The sequence below is a fragment of the Anopheles cruzii genome, chromosome 3 (genome assembly GCF_943734635.1).
Source record: "Anopheles cruzii chromosome 3, idAnoCruzAS_RS32_06, whole genome shotgun sequence".
NCBI lineage: Eukaryota > Metazoa > Arthropoda > Insecta > Diptera > Culicidae > Anopheles > Anopheles cruzii.
The window spans coordinates 1,869,044-1,892,112 of record NC_069145.1 but is presented as its reverse complement, the minus strand read 5'-3'; the positions used below and the strand labels follow the sequence as shown (position 1 = coordinate 1,892,112).

Here is a 23,069-nt window from a genome sequence, read left to right as displayed (position 1 = left end):
AGCTGCGCGCTGTTACCCGGAACGAGGCTTTAAAACTGATAGGAATGTATACAACAGACAGATTGTATAATATCTTAAGATGTACGTTCGAGGCGCGAGGTAACACAAATGGTGATGCTTGTATGCGTGAGATTGCAAGGCCAAGGACACGACACGCCGTGGAGGGACGACGCGCGAGATGCTACTGTGGAGAGAAGAGACGACGCGACGGCAGCGAACAGGGGGAGGATTGTATGTTGAGAGTCAAGGGGGGGGGCGACGCGTGATAAGGATGGATTAGCTCGATCTCTACGACGAAATACGGTACAGCCTTTTATCATTTATCTATACTAGGTATGGAGAAGAATGTTTTTGTTCCGGAGGGCAAAATGGGTCTTGTCCTTAAGTTATTTGTGTGCTTCTCTCTCTCGATTGCTCTGTGTTTCAGGCTGCTGCTGCTGCGGTATGTCCCCTGCTTAGTAGAGAATAGTGGAAAAACGCGCACACACAACACACACGCACACATGTAAAGCCCCCGCGGATGGTGGTGATGAGAAGGACACAAAACAGAGAGAGAATGTGTGGGGGGTTTTGTTGCGTGAATCATATAATCCCCCGCGGGGGTAGGTGTTCTTTCCTCGGAACGCACGGTTCTCTCTCGAGCGCGTAAAAACTACATAAAAGTTTCACGAATCGCACACGCACGTTTGTGTTCCTCTCTCCGCCGCTGCTGCTGTTGTAATTCGGTTCTCGAATGCATTACCACACCACATCATGTTCTGGATGTGATATTCTACAGTTCCCTCTTTTCCTCTTGTTATGTGCTTTTTGCGCTGGTTTGGGTTTTTTGTTGTTTTCGGCTCTTTTGCTGCTTGCTTTACATCATCATTGCTGTATTTTAAGAGATAAATCGCTTTTCACACGTGTGTATTGTAGGTTGAATGAATAAATGATAACTTCCCATAGCTCTCTCGCTCTCGCTCTTACTATCTTCTTCCTCCATACACATTTTTCAACACAACTTTGCTTGCTGCTACCAAGAGACCACCACGACGATACACCAATTCAATTAGTATTTCTGTGCCCTGGGCGTTCTTTTCCGGGAATTGCTGCTATTAAACGGCTGCTGCTGCTGCGAAACTTGTTGCTTTTTTGCTGAGTTTGATCATTTTTCCATGATTTTTGTGTGTTTTCGTTCGTTCCATTATTATTCTGCATCCCGTGTTTTCTTCTTTTCTGTTCTCTTTTCTGCCTTTTTGCTCTGCTCTGCTATGTCCGTGTGTTTTTCTGTGTGTATTTCTTATGTTTATTTTCTTATTTCGTAATGCTTATCTCTTATCTTCTCCTTTAATTAATAAAATAAACTCACACATAAAACGAGTCGCGTGCAAATTACGACACGTCCTGGTCTTCAACATCCTGGATCTGTTCTTTCTGTTCTCCTTCACCTGAAAGAAGAAAAAGGGAATTAAAACCCAATACACTAAAAATCGAAAATTTAACACACTTACCGTCACCCTGCATGTCGGATGTCCATAGGGTAAGGTTATCTCGCAGCAACTGCATGATAAGAGTCGAATCTTTGTAACTTTCTTCGCTGAGAGTATCCAGTTCGGCAATTGCATCGTCGAACGCAGCTTTCGCTAGACGGCAGGCACGATCCGGAGAGTTCAGGATTTCGTAATAAAATACCTGGGGGAGCAAAATGGATCGTTAAATCGACGATCAGAGAGATCATCGCTGCCAGCCACCATTTCGATGATCACTTACTGAAAAGTTCAAAGCCAATCCCAACCGGATCGGGTGCGTTGGTGGAAGGTTGGTCATAGCGATGTCGCTGGCGGCCTTGTACGCAACAAGTGAATTTTCGGCCGCATCCTTTCGGTCCCCACCGGTGGCAAACTCGGCCAGGTAGCGATGGTAGTCGCCCTTCATCTTATAGTAGAACACCTTGCTCTCGCCGGTGGTGGCGCACGGAATCAGGTGCTTGTCGAGCACCTCGAGAATGTCCGAGCAGATGTCGCGCAGCTCCTTCTCCACTTGCGAACGATAGTTCTTAATCATCTCCAGCTTCTCCTCCACCCCCTGTGTGTGTAATAGAAATCGGCATTGAAGATGGGTTGGGGACTTTTTTCGTGCGCCTTTTACGTACCTTGTTCTCCTCCTTCTGCTCAATCGATGAAATTATCCGCCATGATGCACGGCGTGCTCCGATAACGTTTTTGTAGGCTACCGACAGCAAATTTCTCTCCTCCACCGTCAGCTCCACATCCATCGAAGCAACCTTCTTCATCGCTTCCACCATTTCTGCAATGAAAGCAACGTTGCGGATCATTTTATAAAGTGCGCTGAGTTGTGTGTAAATTGTACATGCATTCGAAGAAGAACTATCGTGTGCCCATCTTCCACCAGCCAAGACTACTTGGATAACGAAACGGTGCGCTACTCGACGATTACGTCACACACTGTTCTTTGCCCCCGTATGAATAAATTTATGGCCATGTCCGAACGGCCAGCAAGCAAACGCGCGTGTCCTAAAGGCGAAACAGGAAACAATACCCGCTACTAATGTTAAACCTTTTTTGGAAGGAGAATTACAATTCACCGCCTCGGTTCAACGAATGTCACTTCTTCATCATAAACCCCGTTAGTGTGCTTTGCTTTGGTTGCCCCCCTCAACATATGTGCTCAAGCTCTCTACTGTGAAGGCGACTTTATCATCATAGTATCCTTCGCATCAAACGTCAACTAAATCATACTGCTAGTTCCATTTCGAACTTTGCAAATCTGTGGTCCATCTTCCTTTTTAAAAGACAATATTTGACCCATTTTCGGTCCCCCGTGTAATAATCGTTCTGCTTTTTCTTCTCTAGCCCATCCAAGTTTGAAGAGGACCATCATAGCAAGAATAAGGGTCGGTCGGTGGTCGCGGACACAGCGCGCCTTACATAGGCGAAGAAGTCGCACACACGGGAACACGCGTCATCGTCGAGTGCCGGTGTTACAAGTGAACATTTTGTCATCAGCCGCCGCCGCAGGTTGTACACGGCCGCCCCATCCAGCCAGCCAACCATGATGACGGCAACGGCGGCGGCTCACAATCCGCTTATTCTTTCTTTGTCTCTCTCTCGCTCTCTCATCCACACATTCTCTGCGCGGGAAGTTAACATAGCGGCACAGAGAGTGGTGGTGGCGCGGCCACTGATAGGGGGCACCACGCACACCTTTAGGGCATTCTTCCGAACAGCAGCAAGACCTTGCTTGGAGCGCGCGCTGGCTGGAAAAAGGTTGCAGGGTTATGACACTGCGGCCTACTACTGCTGCTTCTAGGCGCTGACTCCGCATCATCATCCTTCTTCCTGCGGGGCACGCGGCCTATCATATGCCAAGTGGCGGATTTTTCACCACACACCGCTATAGAGTGCCGCCGGGGCCATTCGCACGCACACCAACACACACAATCCACAAAGAGAGCGAGACAGTGGCGCGCACGGAACGGAACGGAACGGAAGAGATGTTTTCTCTTCTTTCTATATGCCCCCCTCTGGATAGGGGGGGGCACATTCTTTACGCCGAATGACGAATTTGAGGTTAGAAAAGCGTCGAGGGATTAGCGCGGAAGGCAAAATTACATGCAGTCTTAGTTTAAAAGACGGATTTTTCTTAGACCACCGCTCTTTGTGCGAATTAGAAAAGGGAGAAAAGAGAATGACAGTTGTTCACACAGTTGCCCGTTGCTAGGCGATTTTTCATCACCCAATCCAAAGCATGCTTAGAGAGAAAACGAGTTTGTCAAAAATCGCATAATTAATATTTAACTCGTACGAGAGATTCTCCTCTCGATCCCCGCCGCGCGGTTCAGCAGTTCGTGGCCTTGCGGTTACGTAACACAATTGGACAATTGGCCAGGCCAGACGCGGCACAGGTAACGTGTCAAACATCAACGCCCTTCATAGCGAATGCTAGGGTGGAGGAATATTTTTATCATTATTCGAAATTAATTTACCCTGGGGCTAATGCGGCCGTAAATTGAATCTGACATTGACCGCATAATATAAGGCCCGCACATGCAAAAAAGGTGAGTTAGTGATAAGCCACCTTCGCGGCGTGGCACGGGCCAGAAATGATAAAAATAGTATCATCATATGCACGTCCTCTGCTGCTGCTGCTGCTGCTGCTGCTGGCGACTGGAACTTGGAAGTATTGAGAACTTCGGATGAGTAACACCTTATTGATAATATGGGCACGCTCCGGCGGGGGGGTAGTATGGTGTGTCACATGTGCACGATGATGATGATGGCCGCTAGACAACTGAATCCTGCACACGAGAAGAAGACTTATACGGGCAAGATCTCGGACTCATCGCGGCGGCGACGAGGCGGACGCATGTGCGGCCACCACCGAAAAGCCAATCGATACAACCATTCGTATCACGTGCTCAAAAATAAACGTAGCGCCAGCCAGCCAGCAACTGAAAGTGGCCAATATATTAATTTAAATCTCTGTGGCCACGAGACATTGCGCCGTTTTTGTTCCGACCCTGCGCTATCATTGTTTCCATGTGGCTGATTGTGGCGTAATCAATCTGCGGCCGTAAGATAGGCCCCTCAGGCACTTTAGGCCGATTTAGTTGCACATGCTAAATTGAATTTCAGGCGCCGGTGGTAATGGCATTGAGAGAGCAATAGTTTATTTTCCTCCAGTGCCCTCCAGTGCAAAGGATATTTTTGACAATCGATCGAACTCGGCCTCGGACAATAAACAATAGAGCATAGAGCATTGACAGCCTGACAGACAGGCGGCCAATGGGCGCCGCCGCGGATGAATGATATGATAATATTATATTCCGAGGGCCTGCAACGCAACAAACTGTGCAAACGCGGCGACGGATCGACGTGGTCACGCTAACAGAACATCATTTTGTAAGAAACTAAAAGAACTGCCGCCGCGCTGTCCAATAAAATAAAATGTAGCACCGTGGGGACAAGAGGACCAACCATCCAACAGACTTCTAATAATCTCTTCTCTACAGCCCCCCGGGTGTCGGTGGTGGCCACAGAGTGGCCGTACAAAAGCGCAAACACTTGACACAATCAACAATTGCGCGCACGCGATGAAACAAGAGAGTGCGCCGCGGCCATATGGCGCGGCCGGAGCCACTTTACAGCTAACTTTGTACAGCAGCTCCTGTGGCCGAGAATTAGCGCCCCCTTTAAACGGTCAAGCAAATAAATGGGGGGAACCAAAAATTGGAGCAACTTTTGGGCGCAAACTTCCCAGTCAGGTAAATAGCGCCCCACCACAGAGCCAGTAAGGGCCAGGGCGCCGCCTGACGCATGTGTGAAGAGAATACCGGGGGCCGGGACCAGGACCAGGGTGGGCGCGACCTTCCTCAGGTATGCACACAGCAGAAGCTGATGAGCTGGTCACGCGGAACAAGCAAACATAATGGCGTAATAATGGTTCGAGAGCGGGCGCGCGCGTTTACCAATGACACGTCCCCGTCCGTCCGTCGCTGGGTCATCCCAACCAACCCAACCTGCGGGCGGACGGGCGAGCCAAGCCCAATATTCCGTTTTTGTATGCGATGATCTGCGATGGCAGGCAATAAAGTGGTTGTCTGCGCTGCTGCTGCAGTACCCGATGTCTCGTTCAAAAAGGTGGCCACTTTGGAACTCGCCCGTTTTTCACAGTCTCTCACCGACCCCCGCCGGTGTCCTCCTTTCCCGACGGTTTTGTGGGCCAACAACACAGCATTGTGCATTGCCGTCGCCCTTGTCAGGGTTACCTACTTACAGCCACGGGGGGGAAAGAATCCGGTCAACACACACGCCCATCCGTGACTCATTTTCATAAGAGTACCACCAGAAGATCCAGGTTCTTAATTCAAAAGATATTAAAAAAGACCGAACGTTTCCATAAGCGAGACTTCTCCGGACGGACAAACGGATACAAACCCGTGGTCAATGAAAAGGGGTGCCATAAATTCCCCGCTCTTGTAGCGGTGTTTTGAAGCCTTTTTTCTTTCCGCCCCGGGGCCACCACCAGATTGGGCCTCGATATGATGCACGGAATGTGCATACATCACAGGGGGTGCTGCCGGGGGCCTCACATCTGCGGCCAAAGCAATGGGCAACCACAATTTGGCAACTTTTTCTTTTTACAACAATCCCCCATCGTTGTGGCCAAAGGAAAGGCACATACACACACACGGTACCGGCACCGGTTCCTCCGTCGTGTAAGCGTGGCACAGGCAGCGACGGGTGGCCAGGGGTTTGAAAATCGCACAAACCATTTTTTGGGGAGAGGTGATTTTCGCGCCACCCAACCGAAGAACCGTGTGTGTCTTATTGATGGCGTTGGTCTCGTCGTGTGTTCGATTGTCGATCCGCGGGGTGGCGGTGGTCCGAGGAGGCCGCTACCCATGAGATGACTCTGCTTTTCTCTTCCCCTTTCTTTTTGGGGTGGCTAAAAGAAAATCGCCCCGGTTCCGCGATGCACCTTTCTATGGCACAGAAAGAGATCGGATGACCAACCCCAAAAGATGATATATTTCGTCTCGAAGAACGTCTCGTTTCAGAATCGAAAATGACATGAGAAAGAAAAAGGATGTCATTTCTGAATCGGTTTTGCTACCGGTTCATCGTCTACTCTGATCGATACAAGTAGGTAGTACAAGTTAAGGAGGCAACGACGGCGAATCAAAGTAGCCATCGGGCTACGGGGGCTCATTAAATCGACTCTTTGCTGGAAGAAGGCCGAAAAGTTTGAGGGACAACCCCTCCTGGGTGTCTTAACTCTTTTTTTTCCGACGAATCAACACACCGGCGGGTACTGGCGCGACGAGACAAGGATCCGGACTTGCGCAGTGTGGACCATCGCCCTCAGAGGGCGAACTTCAAAATCCTTTTCGGTTTTACTTAATATACGGCACAAGGCGCTCTCTTTGCGTGTAATTCGCACCGACGAGAGTACACGGAAAGCTACATCTTCTCGGGGGTTTCTGTGTGTGTGAGTGCGCTGGCCGAATGTACAGCTCTCTTATCGTTGCACTATAGACCAATTCGCGCACTCCTTGAAATGTATTTTCCGTGTAGCTTTCTGGAACACGCTACAATGAGCAGAAGGAACAGTATTTTGAAGGCCATTTCCACAGTAAGGAGTAAAATTATTTGTTCGTAATTAATAGATATGTGAGATGAGCAAAAAAAAACCACCAAGCACCTGACACGCGCGCCTACTCCATGACTGGACGACGGTTGTGAGGGAAACGTGAATGCGCTTGTGTGTGTGTGGAGGGTTTCTGCTAAAAAAAGGGCCCTTTTTTGACCACTGGAAAATGTGTATCCGCCTCGCGACACCAAAATTGCAGTAGCGGAAAAAGATTGTAAAGAAAGAAGCCATTAACGGCGGCGGGGGAGAGAGCTTCACACATTTTCCAAAAAAGCATCTTGCTTTTCGTTTCCAATCGCGCTCGGCGCGGTCTCGCCGCGCTGTCTCTGTAGTGGTGACTTCCTCAAATTTATTCTGCCATCGCGCAGCTCACATACCCACCCAACAAAAACTCTCGTAGCAGGCGACGGCGCGTCACGGGCGCTTTTGGTAAGAAGAGCGAAAACTGTACCGCGCGAATGTTGGGCATGTGTGCGTGTGTGTATGTGTGTGTGAATAGCGGCTCCGTTGTTCGCTCGTTCGCTCGCAATCCATCCTTCCCTAACCGGAACAAGAACGAACACCGGATGGCAGAAGGTGTTGCCAGTTCGGCAAAAGTTCTTGCGATCACAGCATGCTACGCGAAAAATGCGGGATTCGTGTTACGGACAAACAAAAAGGGGACATTTTGAATAGTCCTTTGTAATCCAGTTGAAATGGAATTAAGCGCGCTGCAAAAACGCGAACACTCGAAAAGCTTCGACGGCAAGTTCCTCTCCAGAGAGTATGACGCATCAGATTCAAGTGAAAAATTACGAGAGAGCGCGCCGATATCATGATGATGTTCACGCTCTGCGATCTTGTGCTTTTGCTCACGGCTCCCCATAATCGATTTTTCTCCGTCTGTGTCCGTCGGCCCCATAACCTGCCTGCCTACACACTCTCCTGCCCACACGGTGGTCTCACCGATGACTTGCGCCGCATAGTTCCCTCTACTTGCACCCGCCGCCACGGCTCTATTCAACTTCCACCATCCAAGCAAGCTCTCGTTCGATTTCGGACGCCGTTCTAGCCGTCCTGCTCTTTCTGCCAACCCACGGTTCGTGTTGTCTCTTTCTGTCCAGAGCGTGGACCATACATTCCCGCGCATACTCACTTTCGAGTCATCGCGCGCCTATCATCTTCCTCCTACCGCCACCGGAGAGCCTTACACCTTTTCCATGGCAAAGTCTTGCTTCTGCTTCTTCTTCCTTCTATCCTGCTACCTACACACTCCTTTTCCGTTCGTCAGCGCGCGCATACAGCCGCCACACTCACACACCGTTGGCGCGTCTATTCGCAAAAGCCGCCGACGAGAGAGAGTCCGAGCGCGAGAGCCCACTTTTTTCGCTCTTCCAAATGGTGATCAATTTCCATTTTTTGCACTCATCCCCAAAGGGAACACCACCAAATGTCCGGTGTTCCCGGCTGCTGCCGTTGCAACAAAGCAACCATCGCACAGCAACCACGCCTGGGGCTTCTCCAACGGTTTGAGAGGTTTTTCTCCCGTCGGCACACTTGGACCGAACTGGAAAATTGCATGCGACGGCGTCGTGGTGTCCAGGGTGCGACACACGGCAGTGGCAGGCGGCGGCGGCGGCCGTGAAGTTGGCACTACACACGCACACACACAAACACACACGTATGCTCACGCACACACTCTGGGCTCGGCTCGGCTATCGTTCATATAGTCACTTTTTTCACGTTTGGAGCGACAAAGTTTTAACGCGAAAAAAAGAGTCCCCTCGGCAACTGGAAAGATCGTCCGCGCAAAAAGGGACATCCCTCACGCACGCAACAGCCAAAGCTGGCCACCCGGCCACAGCCGTCTTTAACGGATTTTCAGCACGCCGAAATGCGCGGAGCACAACGTTGACCAGAAACCGGACTTTCGAACCGATGGGCAAGGATCGTGCGGCGGGGGTCGGGGGGGAGCAGAAGACTGCGGAATAAGGTTACGTACTGAAAAAAAAGGGGGGTATCGGATGGCCACTTACCGTCGTATCGCTCAGCCTGTTCGGCCAGCTTCGCCTTGTAGATGTTGTTTTCGCGTTCCGACATTTTGAAGAACTTCAAAAAGAGGTTTCGGTTTCGGTTTTTATAGTATTAATAAAACTCTCCTTTTGCTTCTCGAATCGCGGTTCCACTGGCTGGTGACGGACACGGCTCTGACGACGATCAACCACACACTACTTTCTTGCTCTGCTACTTGCGCTTCACTCTGCCTACTCTCTGGCGGCGCTGACTGCTACGATGGCTTTTCCAAACTCACCACTACTCACGCACACACACCTATCGCCTATCCTAACGCACACCACCACAGGCGCGGTTGCTCTCGCTCGCTCTTCTACGACTCCCCGGTGGCCCGCGGGAGGGAGATGCAGCAAATTTCCGGCACCCGCGTTTCTACGGAAGCAGAACTTTGTGGGGCCTGTTATTTGCACCGTAAAACCGAGGACGGTGCCTTTTTGGCTGGAAAAACCACGCTCGAAGCCCGGCAAACCGATGCTAGAGAGTCACGGGGGCCGGCACTTTGGCAGCCGGTGAATTGAATGTGCGAAGCTTGCAACAATGTTCCCACTCACACCAACTTCGCTTCGCTAGCCGGGAAAAAGAGAGCGACGTCCAACACTAATAGGTAGCTAATCGTTTGCTGATCTCTGACGAACTGACTCCAAAAGCCTGACTTACTGCTGGGTAACCCGTTCTGCGCTATTCTGTCCACCTCTAGCTGCGAACCTTCCGGTTAATCAATCAATATGGCCGCGCCCCGTTCAATATAACGGTGTGATCAAAGTACGACGTGCCAGCCAAAAACTTTTCCCCACGCCGCCGCCGGGTGTGTGTGTGCGTTAGTGACAAGAGAGCGAGAGAGAGCGGCGCTCTCGCTGACCACAGGAAACGGAGTGTGCGAGAGTGTGAGTGTCGATGCCGCCACGAAAAAAAAAATGTGTCGTAAATTTGAATTTGCCGTTCGCATGAAAATGTTCTATATGGCGGCAGGACTTGTTCCGCCAATTTACACACCTTTGAACGCCGGTGATTATACAATTCCTTCACCGATCGGTAGAAGAAAGAACATGTGGTACACATTTTAATCAAATTTACACCTCAGCAACAGCACCTTTGGTGAAGTTGAATTCGACTGAAAACTCTGGAAAAATTGGACAATCAGACTTTCTTAATGTTTTTTTTGCGACTTTGAGACAATTGTTTTCTACATTTAAAGCATTTAGAGTTTCTTTTACGCCGCATTTCGCGCAAATTCCAAACAAATTCTTTAACGGTTTCGAAGTACCACAATTCCCAAATTCACCAAACCGTGGTGAATACGACAACTGTCATTTGAAAGCATTTCGTTTGTTTACCATTTTTCGGTGCTAACCGGCGTTCGTTTATCCGGTTTACCCGGGAACAAAGTTACAAAATGCGATACGGACAACTCGTTATGGGACCTGCCGGTAGTGGGAAGGTAGTGCACATCGAGCACAAGACATTACTTCCCTCATAACCATTCTCTTGTTAACCATCTCTGCCCGCCCCACAGTCGACATACTGCGCGACGATGCAACGGCATGGGTTCGACGATAAGCGGATGATTAAGGTGGTCAACCTGGATCCGGCAGCGGAACACTTCGATTACCAACCGTTCCTGGACATTAGGGACCTCATTCAGCTGGACGATGCGATGGAAGATGAAGAGCTGCGCTACGGCCCAAACGGTGGTTTGGTGTTTTGCATAGAGTATCTCGTCGAGCACTCGGACTGGTTGCGGGATCAGTTATGCGGCGGCGTCGGATCGGACGATGAGGACGATACGAACGGCGGGGAGGAACCGGAAGACGATTACGTGTTGTTTGATATGCCCGGCCAGATCGAGCTGTACACACACCTGAAGGCGGGCAATCAGTTGGCCAGATTGCTGGAATCGTGGAACTTTCGGCTCTGTTCGGTGTTTCTCGTCGACTCACAGTTTATGATCGATGGCGCCAAGTTTCTGTCGGGCACGATGGCTGCCCTGAGCGTAATGGCCAACATGGAGCTGCCGCACGTGAACGTGCTGAGCAAGATGGATTTGCTCAGCAAGGGCCACCGGGGGCAGATGGACAAGTTCCTGGAACCGGACCCGCACGCACTGCTGGGCGAGGTGACGAACGAGTCCGCCTGGGGACGAAAGTATCGTAAACTGTCCGAAACGATCGGCATGCTGATCGAAGACTTTAGTTTGGTGCGCTTCACGCCGCTCAACATCAACGACGAAGAGAACGTGGCCGATCTGCTGCTGATGATCGACAACGTTATCCAGTACGGGGAGGATGCGGATGTTAAAACACGAGACTTTGACCCACCCGATCCGGACGAGGCCAACGATGACGACGACGATGGACGGTTCTATCGGGGCGATTGAATGGCGCGAGGGTCCATGCTTTGTTGCGATTGTATTATCCTCGGATGTTCAATACAGATTAACGATAGAAGATTATTTACATGAGTGTTATTCTGCTTGAGCTACTTGCGCGGGTTCCCTCTCTCTATGGCCCTACAGTTGGATAACTTTTTTTCCCGTAAACACAGTGGACGGCGCGTCGCGTTCCCGAACCCGCACCTCAGCCGCTTTCGTCGCCATCGTTTTTGTTGTTTTTCGTATTTGGTTTTGACGATGTCGTCGACGGCGGGCTCGTTGGTTCGTTAGGCGTTTCGGTGGTGCCGGTCACGTCACCGTCGGCGGCCAGATTGGCACTTTGGGTTTCGTCCGCCCCGTTGCCACTGTTATCGTCCGGTTTGCTTTCGAGCGAGAACGGCGGTATGCGGCAATCGAACATATGGCCATCCTCGCGCTCCATACGAAACGTGCCCCACATGTGGCCGCTCGGTGCTTGAAGGCTCACGTGCGAGCTGTACTGGAACGCTGGCAGACGCGGGCTCAGCACCGGTTCCTGGCCGACCACACCGCGGCCGCGTACCGTTTCCAGTGTGCCCGAGAGCGAAAATATCCTCCAGTGGCGTTCGCGCAGCTGCACACTCAGTTCGCCCAAGTTCTCCAACCGGATGCAGTAGCGCCACTGAAAGGTAAATACCAAAATCCGTTTTACTAATCCGAACCGAACCAGTTACCGAAGCGGGGGGCGGTTACCCAGTAGACCGATGCCGCCGGCGTTTCTCGGCATCCCATGTAGAAGGGTATCACGGTCACCCGGATTCCCTCGGTCGTTTCCTTGTGCACATCCGAGAGCTCCAACCAGGGGTGATTTTTCTTTTGCCATGCCCGCAACGTTTCCTGCGCCGCAAACGGTGGATCCTTGTCGGGCTGGTGGGCCAGAAACTTGTCAAACAGCTCGTGCTGCAGCGGATGCTGTTCGCCCGAGCTGTACGGCAGGATGTCCTCGTGGGCCACATAGTCCAGCCCCGGGATGGCGTACAGACTGCGGCTCGATTCCTGGTTGCCGAGGAACGTGACGGCCTCCGTTTGGGCCCGTATGTACGGACAATCGCGCTGATCGATGAGCACCTGGTAGAATGTGTGCGTCTTCTTCTGCACTTCCTTCCCGCTGCTGGCCGCGCTTGGGCCAGAGCCCCCGTTCGCCGATGACGCCGTACCACCACCACCGCTCTCCAGCTGATGGGTTTTTGCCGGGTTCGGCAGATCGCGGTCGTAAACGCGCGCGAGCCAGGGAAACAATATCACACCACGGTAGCCAAAGACACGGTGCAAAAACAGCTGCCCGGTCTCGTATTTGCCCTGCGCCTTCGGTAGCTCGAGCCGGCCCACTTCGGCCAATCTGAAACGTAAATAATTATATAACTTTCCATCGAGTTTGAGGCAGCTCAACCCAACGTTGGGCTGGAAAATGGGCAACCATTGGGCCGCGACGACCGCGACGTGGTGCGGAAGCTAGTGACCCACATCGGTGCGCTGACCCCCAGTTAAAAGCTGGCGCCTCGCTCACCGTGTGTTGTGGTGTACCGAAACGGAAAACAGGCGCACCACCAAGTTGAACGCGACCGGTCGGAATTGGTGCAAAGCCAGTGCCTTCGACATTAGCGGACTCATTGCGCCTGGTTAAGGGAAACACTAAACGATTCGATGGCCACCGTGCAGCACCGAGTGGGACAATTTGTACCGTACAATAATAATGGGTTGTTATTGAACGAACATTGATCAGCAATCGTCGCGATTTACTTGGTTTACGCGATTTTCATCACATCGAGTGAAACGTCAAAATGTGACGTTTTTTTGATAGTTCTACGCTATCTCGCCTGACATATTATTAATCCTTATATTTTGTTGCTATTACCTGATATTTCCAACTGCCGAATCTGGAAATGCTCCGGGTTTGCCGAGGTTTACCAGGTAGCTTCAAATATTTTTCGAATACCGGGTACTCTGGATAACGGGTACTCTACCACTTTTCGGATGGTGCCATAGCCTTCTGCAGATTAAGGGTTTGCTGTGACGGTTGTTGTTTAGGGTATCGGGTAACGTTCTGCAGATTTGAGGTAAACTTTGAACTGCAGCGGTTTTTGCTTAAGTGGTAACCGCTCAACCGCCAAACTATCAGTTCTGCTGCGTCTGTCCTAGTGGAACAACAACATCAAGTGATTGAAAGTACTGGTGCTAGTTCAACACAAGCTTTAACAAGTGATCCGTCAAGTGAGATTGTTTGAAAGTTGGATTCGGAGTGCAAAGTGCGCCGATTTTGTGTGTGATTACAACATTTGTCAAGTGATTCAAAGAGAGTGCTGAGTGAATCGAACGCAGAATGTCTTCCAACGGTCAAGGACGCAAACGAGTGTCGAGCCAGGAGCCGGGACCGGCGACCAAGCAGCGAAAGGAAGCCGAAGCAGGCCCGAGCTCGAGCCGTGCTTCGATTGAGAGTGATCTTGTTCGATACGAGCTCGAAACCAGCGACAGTGAGCCGGAAATGGATAACGCTCGACGGGTTTCCGGATCTCTCCAGGAGCAGCGGGGCATGGTGGAGGCGGTACGCCATCACGCGCGTGTCATGATCAAACGATGCCCCCCCGGCAATGTATTAAGTGCACTGCAGCATTGCATGCGTATCCTGCGAACACTCAATCCCGGAATCCCGAGGGATGTCCGAGTCATTCTCGGAGGATCGTGGAACATCGTGCCCACCGAGGTCCAAGTGGATAATGCTGTAATTGGCCACATCTGGCATCGTGGTTTAAGTAAGTATTTCATATTTAATTATTATTATACATTACTATTAAATTACACATTTGTATTTCCATTATCGTTACAGAAAACGCGTTGGTCGAAAACTTGGCCCGGTGTGACATCGAAGAGGAGTCAAGTGAGGAGATCTTCTTCGATATACATGTCGGTGAGAAACGTTTGCCACAGCTGTCGAACCCTGATTCTACGTCGTGGGTCATCCAAGGACGGCTGCTGCTACACAAAGGCACAAGACCAGGCAAACCGTTTGTCCTCAGTGTCTTTTGTGGCGTGGGAAAGCCTCCACTTCGCGAGTTCCTCGGTCCTGTGTGCGACGATGCGCTTGAGTTGGCAGGTAGACCGTTGGCGCTCGAAGGTGGTAGAAGCATGGTGTTAAAAGCACGGGCTGTCCTGACAAATGCTGCCGCACGGTCTCATATCTTGGGTAAGTTTGGCATGGGATTATTTATGTTTCCCGTTATTAATACCTTTTTTTTAAATTTTAATTACAGGAACAGTACCACAATCGGAGGAACATGGGTGCATAAAGTGCCAAACTCGGGGAGTTGGAGGTGATCTCAAGTCCTTCCACGAAATCGGCGCACCACGGACTCATCGAGAATTCTTAGATGGTGTGTACGACGGCACGCATCGGTACCGGGGGCCCATGACTCCGTTAGCCATGATACCGGAGCTCGATCTCATTCTGGACGTAACCGTCGCCGACGATCGGCAGTTGTTCCATGCCGGTGCGGCAGTAAACCTGTACAGAGCGTTCATCGGAGGGACTCCAAATGGGAGAGTTCGGCCAATCGTACCTTTATGCAGAGAGTTGCTTGAGACCGTGATTTGCAACGTCGTATTCCCGCATGAAAGGCGAGCGGCCGAACGGACCTTCCGGTACGGTACGGATGTACAAAAGTGGACACCCGCCATGTGGAGCTACCTAATGGACGTGGTCGGAATAGTAGCTTTCAAAAGGGTTAGGCAGCCGGAGCTTTACGATATGTACTGCAATCTGCATTGGGCGCAGGCAATTTGTAAAAGTAGCCGGTTCAATGGTCATCGAGAAACTGCAAAGGATCTCCTGCAGCAGTACGTAACCAAGCACAACGAGTTGTTTGGATACGTTTCTTGCGACTATCACCACTTCTTCCATCTAGTGGATGAGGTGGAACGGTTCGGGCCGTTGCCGCTGCTGTCCACCCACACGTTCGAGGACGAACTTAGTGTCGTCGAAGAGAACGACTACTTCAGAGAGGACGGTACGCCGGTGGAACAGCTGACAGCTGACCTGCTGCTGCGGGAACGAGCCTCAACGAGCACAAGACGCTTCCCTTACCGCACGATAAAAGGAGCGAAAATTCGCAGAAAATTTCTGTTGACAAACTCTGCATGGGATAGCTGGTTTCTCTGCTCGGACGGCAAAGTGGTGAAATTTGTGAAGGTGAAATCCTGTGATCCTTTTGTGGTGTATGGGAAACCCCTGGCGCAACAAGGTTCCTATAGAGAGGACAACAGAATCGCAGATCCTATTGGCCTTAACGCGTGGTGGACAAAGGACAAAGAGGCTCTGCAAGAGCAACATGAATATCGTGCAAAGGATATGATGATATGTAAGCTATGCGTCGTTAACCTGCCCACTTCAACATCTTTTGTACCTCTACCAGAATCATTTGAGTAGTGGTAGGTTAGTGCGTTTTGTGTGGTAATGATGATGTGACTGTTGATGTTGTTAGTTATAAGTAGGATAACATGTAATTTAAATAGATTTAATTTCTTCCATGTCATCTAAAATATATTCATTGTGTAAGAAACATAGAGATTTTGTTTTATTGTCTTTGCACTTGCACTTTCTTTGATGTTGTAATGCCTTTATCAATTTTGATTGAAAATCGGCATATTCATAACTTGGATCAATACTGATCAATACTTGGATCAATCAATAAAAGTTTTCTAATGCTGCTTTGAATAAATTGTCACCTGTTTTTTTTGCCTGCTTCAATCAATCAGGAAATGATATCTTCAAATTTTGAATATTTAATTCCTGAAATAAAAGAACAGAAAACATTGAAAACCTTTATTACAATAAATATCTCAACTGATCTAAATATACCTTTTCAAATAAATCGGAATATAAGCTGTTAATTAACAATAAATGTTCGTGTTCAACGTACTGTTTTATTGATATACATTCCTATATATTTCAAAATATACCGTTAGTCGTATTTTATAATCCTTCTCTGATTACAATTCATCCCAATTGCCCATTTCGCCCGTAACGGGCGAACGGTGTGTGAGACGCAAATGTGAACGGCGGTTCGACCACCGAAGGGACGTACGTCTGTGCTGAGTGCGACGGAAAGCAACGTTTCATCGGCGGTAGCATTCAACGGGCTCAGCACGGGATATACGTGCCCCTCTTAGGCAACGCCTTGAGTGTGTGTCTCTGTGTCAATTCCATTTTGTGGCCATTGTTTGTGTGTACATTCGGTCGGGAACGCCAGATTTGCGGCTTGGTGTTTTGGTTTCTAATTCCTTCCGGCACACGATGGCACTAAAAACGTATGGCGATAAACCGATCAGCTTTCAGGTGGAGGAGAATGGCGAGTACTACTGCGTTGGGTCGGAGGTAAGTGCGAGCACTGGCCCCGCCCGGGGCGTTTCTGTGGAGACAACAGTCCGCCAATCATCCCCTCTCCGTCCGTTTTAGGTGGGCAATTACTTGCGCCTGTTCCGGGGCAGTTTGTACAAGAAGTACCCCGGGATGGCGCGCCGTTTGCTGACGAACGAGGAGCGCAAACGGCTGCTAGACTCGGGCATCAGTAACCACTTGCTGTCCAGCTCGGTGTCGTTGCTGAAGGCGTCCGAAGTGCAGGACGTGCTCGATGGCAACGATGACAAGTATAAGGCCGTCTCGGTGCACACATCCGAGCCACCGGCACCGCGGGAGAGCAAGTCGAGCAAGAAGCAACCGCCCTGGGTTCCGACGATGCCCAACTCGAGCCACCTGGACGCCGTTCCGCAGGCCACGCCGATCAATCGGAATCGGGTGTACAACAAAAAGGTGCGCACCTTTCCGATGTGCTTCGACGACACGGACCCGACGCTCAACGTGGAGAACGCCTCGCAGACGGAAATCCTGGTGCCGATACGGTTGGACATGGAAATCGAGGGCCAGAAGCTGCGGGACACGTTCACGTGGAATCGCAACGAGTCCATGATAACGCCGGAGCAGTTTGCCGAGGTGCTGTGCGATGACCTCGACCTCAACCCGACTCCGTTCGTGCCGGCCATAGCGGCCGCCATTCGGCAGCAGATTGAAGCGTATCCCATCGAACCGGTCCTGCTGGAGGAAGGCTCGGACCAGCGGGTGCTGGTGAAGCTGAACATACACGTCGGCAACACGTCCCTCGTCGATCAGGTCGAGTGGGACATGGCCGAGAAGGAGAACAACCCGGAGGAGTTTGCCATCAAGCTGTGCGCGGAGCTCGGCCTGGGGGGAGAGTTCGTTACCGCCATCTCGTACTCGATCCGCGGGCAACTCTCGTGGCACCAGCGCACGTACGCGTACAGCGAAACCCCACTGGCCACGGTCGAGGTGCCGTTCCGTACACCGAGCGAAGCGGACCAATGGGCACCGTTCCTCGAGACGCTCACCGATGCCGAGATGGAAAAGAAGATCCGCGACCAGGACCGAAACACGCGGCGCATGCGTCGTTTGGCCAACACTTTTACTTAGGCTTAGGTTTTTTTGTTTCGTAGAATTTCATACTTTTTAAATTCAAACATTAACCATTAACCTAACCTATGATCTATGATGGGGCGCGTGTGAATAATAAGAATCTGTAGCGACGGTAAACGACGCACGTTTTTATTGTCTCGGCTCGTCCGCTTCGTCGGTTTCCGAATCGGTTCCTTCCGCCTGCTTCCGCCGGGCACTTAGGAGGCGGAATATGTCCACAGCAGTGAAAGATTCGTCCACCTGCGTCATAAGATCGTCGTAATGGCCATCGGGGGACGTGGAGCCTTCGACGAGCTCAACGTTTTGTTGCACGTTTTGTTCCGTCGCCTGCTGCGACGGCGGTGGCGGCGGTTCCTCAGCTGAGCGAAAGGAAGAGAAAAAATTACAAACAGCCGTTTCGTAAACGGGTTGCGTCCGTATCTTACCTTGCTGCACAGAGACGATTCCGTGAACCATATCGCTGAGGTCGGTTTGGAGGCTCTGTACTTTTTCGCGGCAGTCAAGCCGCGGATCTTGGAGTGCAGCGACTACTTCGATCGTTCGATCGTTCTTGGAGTGCAGGTCGACTACTTCGATCGTACTGCACTGTCCCGCGCTAACGTCATTCGCCACGTTCTGGCAATGGGCCGCCGGTACCCATTCGGAGGCTGGTGCCGCGCAAGAAGCGGTTGCGGCCATCAGCGGCTGGTCCAACGGCAAAGGCTGCCCGTGCTCTTGGTGCTGCTTGGGTGGCTTCGATTGTCTTGGTTTGCGCGCCTTCCTTTGGATCGTTTCCACGGTAACCGCAGGCGATGGTAACTCGGTCGCGTCAGCAGCTGGCTCGGTGCGATCGTTTCTCGAACATTTGGTTTCCGGTGCCGCCGTGAGCATGCTGGCCGTTTGCTTGGCCACGCTCCGGTTGTTTACCTTTCTCGACGACTCGTACGATTTCTTCGGTCGTCGCGCCCTGCGTTTGTTTGCTTTGGTAGCAGTGCTCGGAGCGGTGCTCTCTACCACCGCCGCCGCCGGCATGTCCTTGGGATCAATGATTGTAATGTTTTGTACGGCGTCGCAGAGGCTGCCGGCGTTCACTGGCACCAGCGCTGTGCCAGCGGTTCCCGGTGGCCGCATGTACCGTTCAAGCGGTAACGGTTCCAGATGGTCAGCAGAAAGCGTCGGCTCGAGATTGGCACCAGCGTGGCTGGATTCGCCGTCACCAAACACTACCGCCACCAGACCCTGCTGGTTGAGTAGATCGTCGTCCAAATCCCAATCGGTATCACTGTCCGCCGCTGCCGGATCACCGGTTGCTTTCGGTGGCTGCTGGAGCACCACATCGTCGATGTTCAGCATGGTCAGCAGTATGGTCCAGTGGAAAATCATACGAAAACGCTCTTCGAAGCGTGCGATCGCCTCATCGTACGGTTGCTTATCCGACGCGCGCGCTCGCTTCTGTTCCGGGACATAGTTTCGCCTTTCGTTCTGCTCGTAGGACGCATTCAGGCACACACCGCGCAACCCGACCACCGTGTTGTAGCTGGGCGGCAAGCGACAGACAAACGGGTCCGTCGACCGCAGTGCCAAATCCGAGCGCAGGTTTGCCTCGAGCCGGGGCCAATCGAGCGGCGACTGTATGACGGTGAACAGGGTGGACACCTCCGTCTCGTTGAGCGGCACGTTGCACGCCTCGACCTTGGAGCACTCCACCTGCCGATAGAACCCGTGCAGCAGATGGAGCAACATTTTCGTCCCCGCGTACACGTGCTTCCGGCGTGACCGCACATCCAGCCGATAGCCAAACTTGTACCGGAAACTGAACATCATCTGCTCGTAGAGCTTTCGCTCGGCGGTGTTCGCCAGAGTGTCGTAAAACTGACGTGCACCGGCCGCCGGGTTGCTGCTTCGGATGTCGTAGATCGTTCGCCTCCAGTTCTCGTTCGTCACCGCGGAGGACAGCTTTTTCGTGTCCCGGCGCGGTACATCTTCCAGCCTGGCGTTCGGGTGCTTGGTGAGGAACCGTTCGATCGTGTAGTAACGCGTCCGGCAGCTCAGCCTCGAGTGGTTCCCGAGCGCCGTGGCACAGTCGGACCACGAAATCTTGTGAGCACCGCCGTCGGCGAGGAACGGCTCGACGTAGCGCATCAGTCGCTCGTCCTCGGCCAAACTCCAGGACGCCCGTTTGTTAACGTAGCTCAGCGTGTTCCTGTACCGGGCATACACTTGCCGTACGGTGCGGCCGGGCAGCAGCGCCACCTCGGGGAAGCTCTTGAAGTCGGTACCGTACTGCTCCACGTACGCCAGGATAAGGCAATCCTCTTCGGCGCTGAACTTGCTGTTCTTTAGCGGTCGCGTAAGCGTAAACCGGTACCGATTGTACACCTGTATCTTGTTGCGGAACGGCATACCCTCGACCACCTTGTTCCAGATGATGTTGTTGCCGATGCGGTGCCGCTCCACCGTCTCCACGAGCCGGCGGTCCTCCTCCGCGGACCAGGGCATCTTTTTGTTCTGGGCCATCGGCGAAAAGTGCGCCTGATAGTGCACAAAGCACTGGTACTCCGATCGATCCTGCACGTACTCGGCGATCCGGGCCCACTCCTGGCACCGGTACCGCGCAGCCGCTTCGATGAGCCGCGACTCTTCGTCCGGCTTCCAGGCGCTCCGCTGTAGCCCCGGCCGCAGATAGTTGTTCCAGATGCCCTCGCAGGCCTCCGGTGTGTGGCGTTGGCTGACGCGAATGTACGATATTTTCAACCAATCCACCACAAACCGTTGGCCCCCGTAGCTGCCATCGTACGCGGTCACCCTCGGCCACAGCTGCTCGGCCGTGAGCGATCCGAGCCCGTCCAGTTCGCGCTGAAAGCGCTGCGCCGTCGTCGAGTTGTTGCAGCGCTTCGCCTGGAGCGCGTTTTCGCGCTGCAAGAATTCCCTCATCTGGGCCGCGACCGCCCGTTTCACGTTCAGCTTGTCCTTCACCGTCCACAGTGCGTCGCTTGCCTCGTACAGGTCGAGGGGGAAAAACTCTTTCGCCACGTTCTTCCGCCGCAGATAGTCCTCGTTGTGGGGGCCCGGGTAGAGCGCGTGGTCTTTGAAGAACGGCTGCCCACAGATGTACCCACAGATGCGCGGTTTGCCGACGGACTTTGTCCGTTCGGCGCGGCCTTGGCAGTCTTCTATTTTTCCGTCGATATGGCGCAACCGTTCCCGACACTGGCCTAGCAGCGCTGCCAGCTTGGTGCGCATCAGCTTCAGCGTCAGCTGGTACTCCTGGTTCAGCTTGATGGCGTTGGCCGTCGTCACGTGGACATTCGACTGTATGATGTGCTCCACCTCGGCCGTATAGTTGACCAGTGGCTGCTCCTGTGGGGCGGGTGAAATACAGACGGATCCGACCGAACAGTTGGCCGGCTCCCCGATATGCTTACCTCATCGTAGTTCCAGCTTTCCGGGTCCGATTCCGAGTCCGTCACGGCGGAACCCTCGGCGTCGGAGCTCGCATTACTGGACATTCTGGACACCAAACGTGGCCGTGGCCTTGAGAGTGATGGTGCCCTAGGAAGATCTTTTATCAACGCACTACCGGCCAATTGCAGACAATTGCCGTCCAATGCGTTTTGTATGTTGGTTGTCCGTAAACAAAACAAACAAACAAACACACACACTTGACGTGATTTTGACAGCAATACACACTTTATTTCGAATCGCAGTCAGCTGCGGAACAAAGGCGGAAAACAAAAAGGCGGCAAAGGAAAAAGCGGGCATAAACCTAATTTTAAAAAGTGAGGATTTTAGTTATATTTTCCTGTTACTTTCCATGAGTTTTTAGGAAAAGGAAATGTTCTGGTGAATGTTTGAAACCCATCCGCTCTTTACAAATACGGTCTCCCATACAAACACTGGGTAAATTTCAGCAAAACTCGGATAGTTTTCAAGCTATTTGAGCCAAATTCAGCTGTTGCGGCTTTTGACATGTATCCAACGGAAGCCGATCGAATACCGTCACCGGGAATTAGCCTGATCGTCCGAAACGGAGGAGTAACGGGAAGCGAGAAGGGAAGCCGATCGGATATGTCACCAGAAAGCCCGATACTCTGAAACACCGGATAATCGATAAATGAGGATGAAATGAGGCGTGGCGCCCGGAACAGCTAGTGCTTGATAGTTGGTTTAAAGTACCTGCTACGGTACACAAAGTATTGGCTGATGCGGGGGATACAATACTACACACTTCACCTCTTTGGAAGCGCGGAATAAATGCTTTAGCCAAGACAGGCCAAAACCAGCAAGAAAATCTTCCAGCTTCTATTTAATTGTGTTATAGGCAGCGAAAAAACCATATACTTAGGATTCCTGATATTTTTATCATGGAGGAAAACATTAATGACGATATCGCGATTGATCTTGTAGACAATATCGATATTCTTCTCCCTCGTTCTGCAGGAACGACTAGTCCCATATGTTGGTGAGATAGTTGGCAACTATCAGGAAGGGTTTCAGTAGAGCAAAGTCTACCACTGATCAGATCTTCACCATACACCATCTTCACCATACGGTAGATTCGCAAGCGGTGAAGGGAGTCTTTGTTATAGGCTAGAATCGCTCGGCGGTTCTAATTGCGTATTGAGTAAGTAGGTAAGCATTGAAACGGGGCATTTGATAAAACAGCAATGTGCAGTTAATGCTTTCAAACAAACTCAAAAAAAACCAAGAGTCAGGTAGTGTTTTTTGTTTAACCCTAGTTTCAGTTTATTTTAATAACTTTGTCTTTCGATATTTTAAAGATTTCTTATTTTATAAATAATCCAGGCTCAAAAGAAAATTAGTTTGCGTTCAATCAGCAAACATACAAAATTCAATCTTATGCAAACCAAAACTTGAATAGACAATGAAGTTTAATGAGTTTCATCCTTATTGTGAATTTTGGAGTGTCGTCCTAGATTGCATGATGACTTGAACGCTTTGTCACAGACATTACACTTGAATGGCCTTTCGCCAGTG

At 51.4% G+C, this 23,069-nt stretch overlaps 5 protein-coding genes across 5 annotated transcripts; 2 read left to right on the top strand and 3 right to left on the bottom strand.

Annotated features, from left to right (window-relative positions):
* Window positions 1-841: 841 nt before the first annotated feature.
* LOC128273154 (14-3-3 protein epsilon) lies at window positions 842-9,690 on the bottom strand. The gene is made up of 5 exons (XM_053011078.1): window positions 9,168-9,690; window positions 2,132-2,286; window positions 1,750-2,064; window positions 1,491-1,671; window positions 842-1,427 (listed from the first exon to the last, which is right to left on the bottom strand). Exons 1-5 carry the CDS (start codon window positions 9,229-9,231, stop codon window positions 1,372-1,374), a joined length of 771 nt encoding a protein of 256 aa, XP_052867038.1. The 5' UTR covers window positions 9,232-9,690; the 3' UTR covers window positions 842-1,371.
* Window positions 9,691-10,545: 855 nt separating this feature from the next.
* On the top strand, window positions 10,546-11,612 carry LOC128274191 (GPN-loop GTPase 3). Its single transcript, XM_053012298.1, has 2 exons — window positions 10,546-10,642; window positions 10,718-11,612. The coding sequence occupies exons 1-2, from the start codon at window positions 10,598-10,600 to the stop codon at window positions 11,576-11,578; spliced, it is 906 nt and encodes a 301-aa protein (XP_052868258.1). The 5' UTR covers window positions 10,546-10,597; the 3' UTR covers window positions 11,579-11,612.
* LOC128274188 (polymerase delta-interacting protein 2) lies at window positions 11,589-13,368 on the bottom strand. Its single transcript, XM_053012296.1, has 3 exons — window positions 13,119-13,368; window positions 12,305-12,950; window positions 11,589-12,233 (listed from the first exon to the last, which is right to left on the bottom strand). Exons 1-3 carry the CDS (start codon window positions 13,220-13,222, stop codon window positions 11,778-11,780), a joined length of 1,206 nt encoding a protein of 401 aa, XP_052868256.1. The 5' UTR covers window positions 13,223-13,368; the 3' UTR covers window positions 11,589-11,777.
* Window positions 13,369-16,841: 3,473 nt separating this feature from the next.
* LOC128274190 (SWI/SNF-related matrix-associated actin-dependent regulator of chromatin subfamily B member 1) lies at window positions 16,842-18,093 on the top strand. Its single transcript, XM_053012297.1, has 2 exons — window positions 16,842-16,979; window positions 17,061-18,093. Exons 1-2 carry the CDS (start codon window positions 16,899-16,901, stop codon window positions 18,087-18,089), a joined length of 1,110 nt encoding a protein of 369 aa, XP_052868257.1. The 5' UTR covers window positions 16,842-16,898; the 3' UTR covers window positions 18,090-18,093.
* A 128-nt stretch (window positions 18,094-18,221) lies between these two features.
* LOC128274652 (uncharacterized) lies at window positions 18,222-21,580 on the bottom strand. The gene is made up of 3 exons (XM_053012915.1): window positions 21,497-21,580; window positions 18,518-21,431; window positions 18,222-18,451 (listed from the first exon to the last, which is right to left on the bottom strand). Exons 1-3 carry the CDS (start codon window positions 21,578-21,580, stop codon window positions 18,222-18,224), a joined length of 3,228 nt encoding a protein of 1,075 aa, XP_052868875.1.
* Window positions 21,581-23,069: the final 1,489 nt, after the last annotated feature.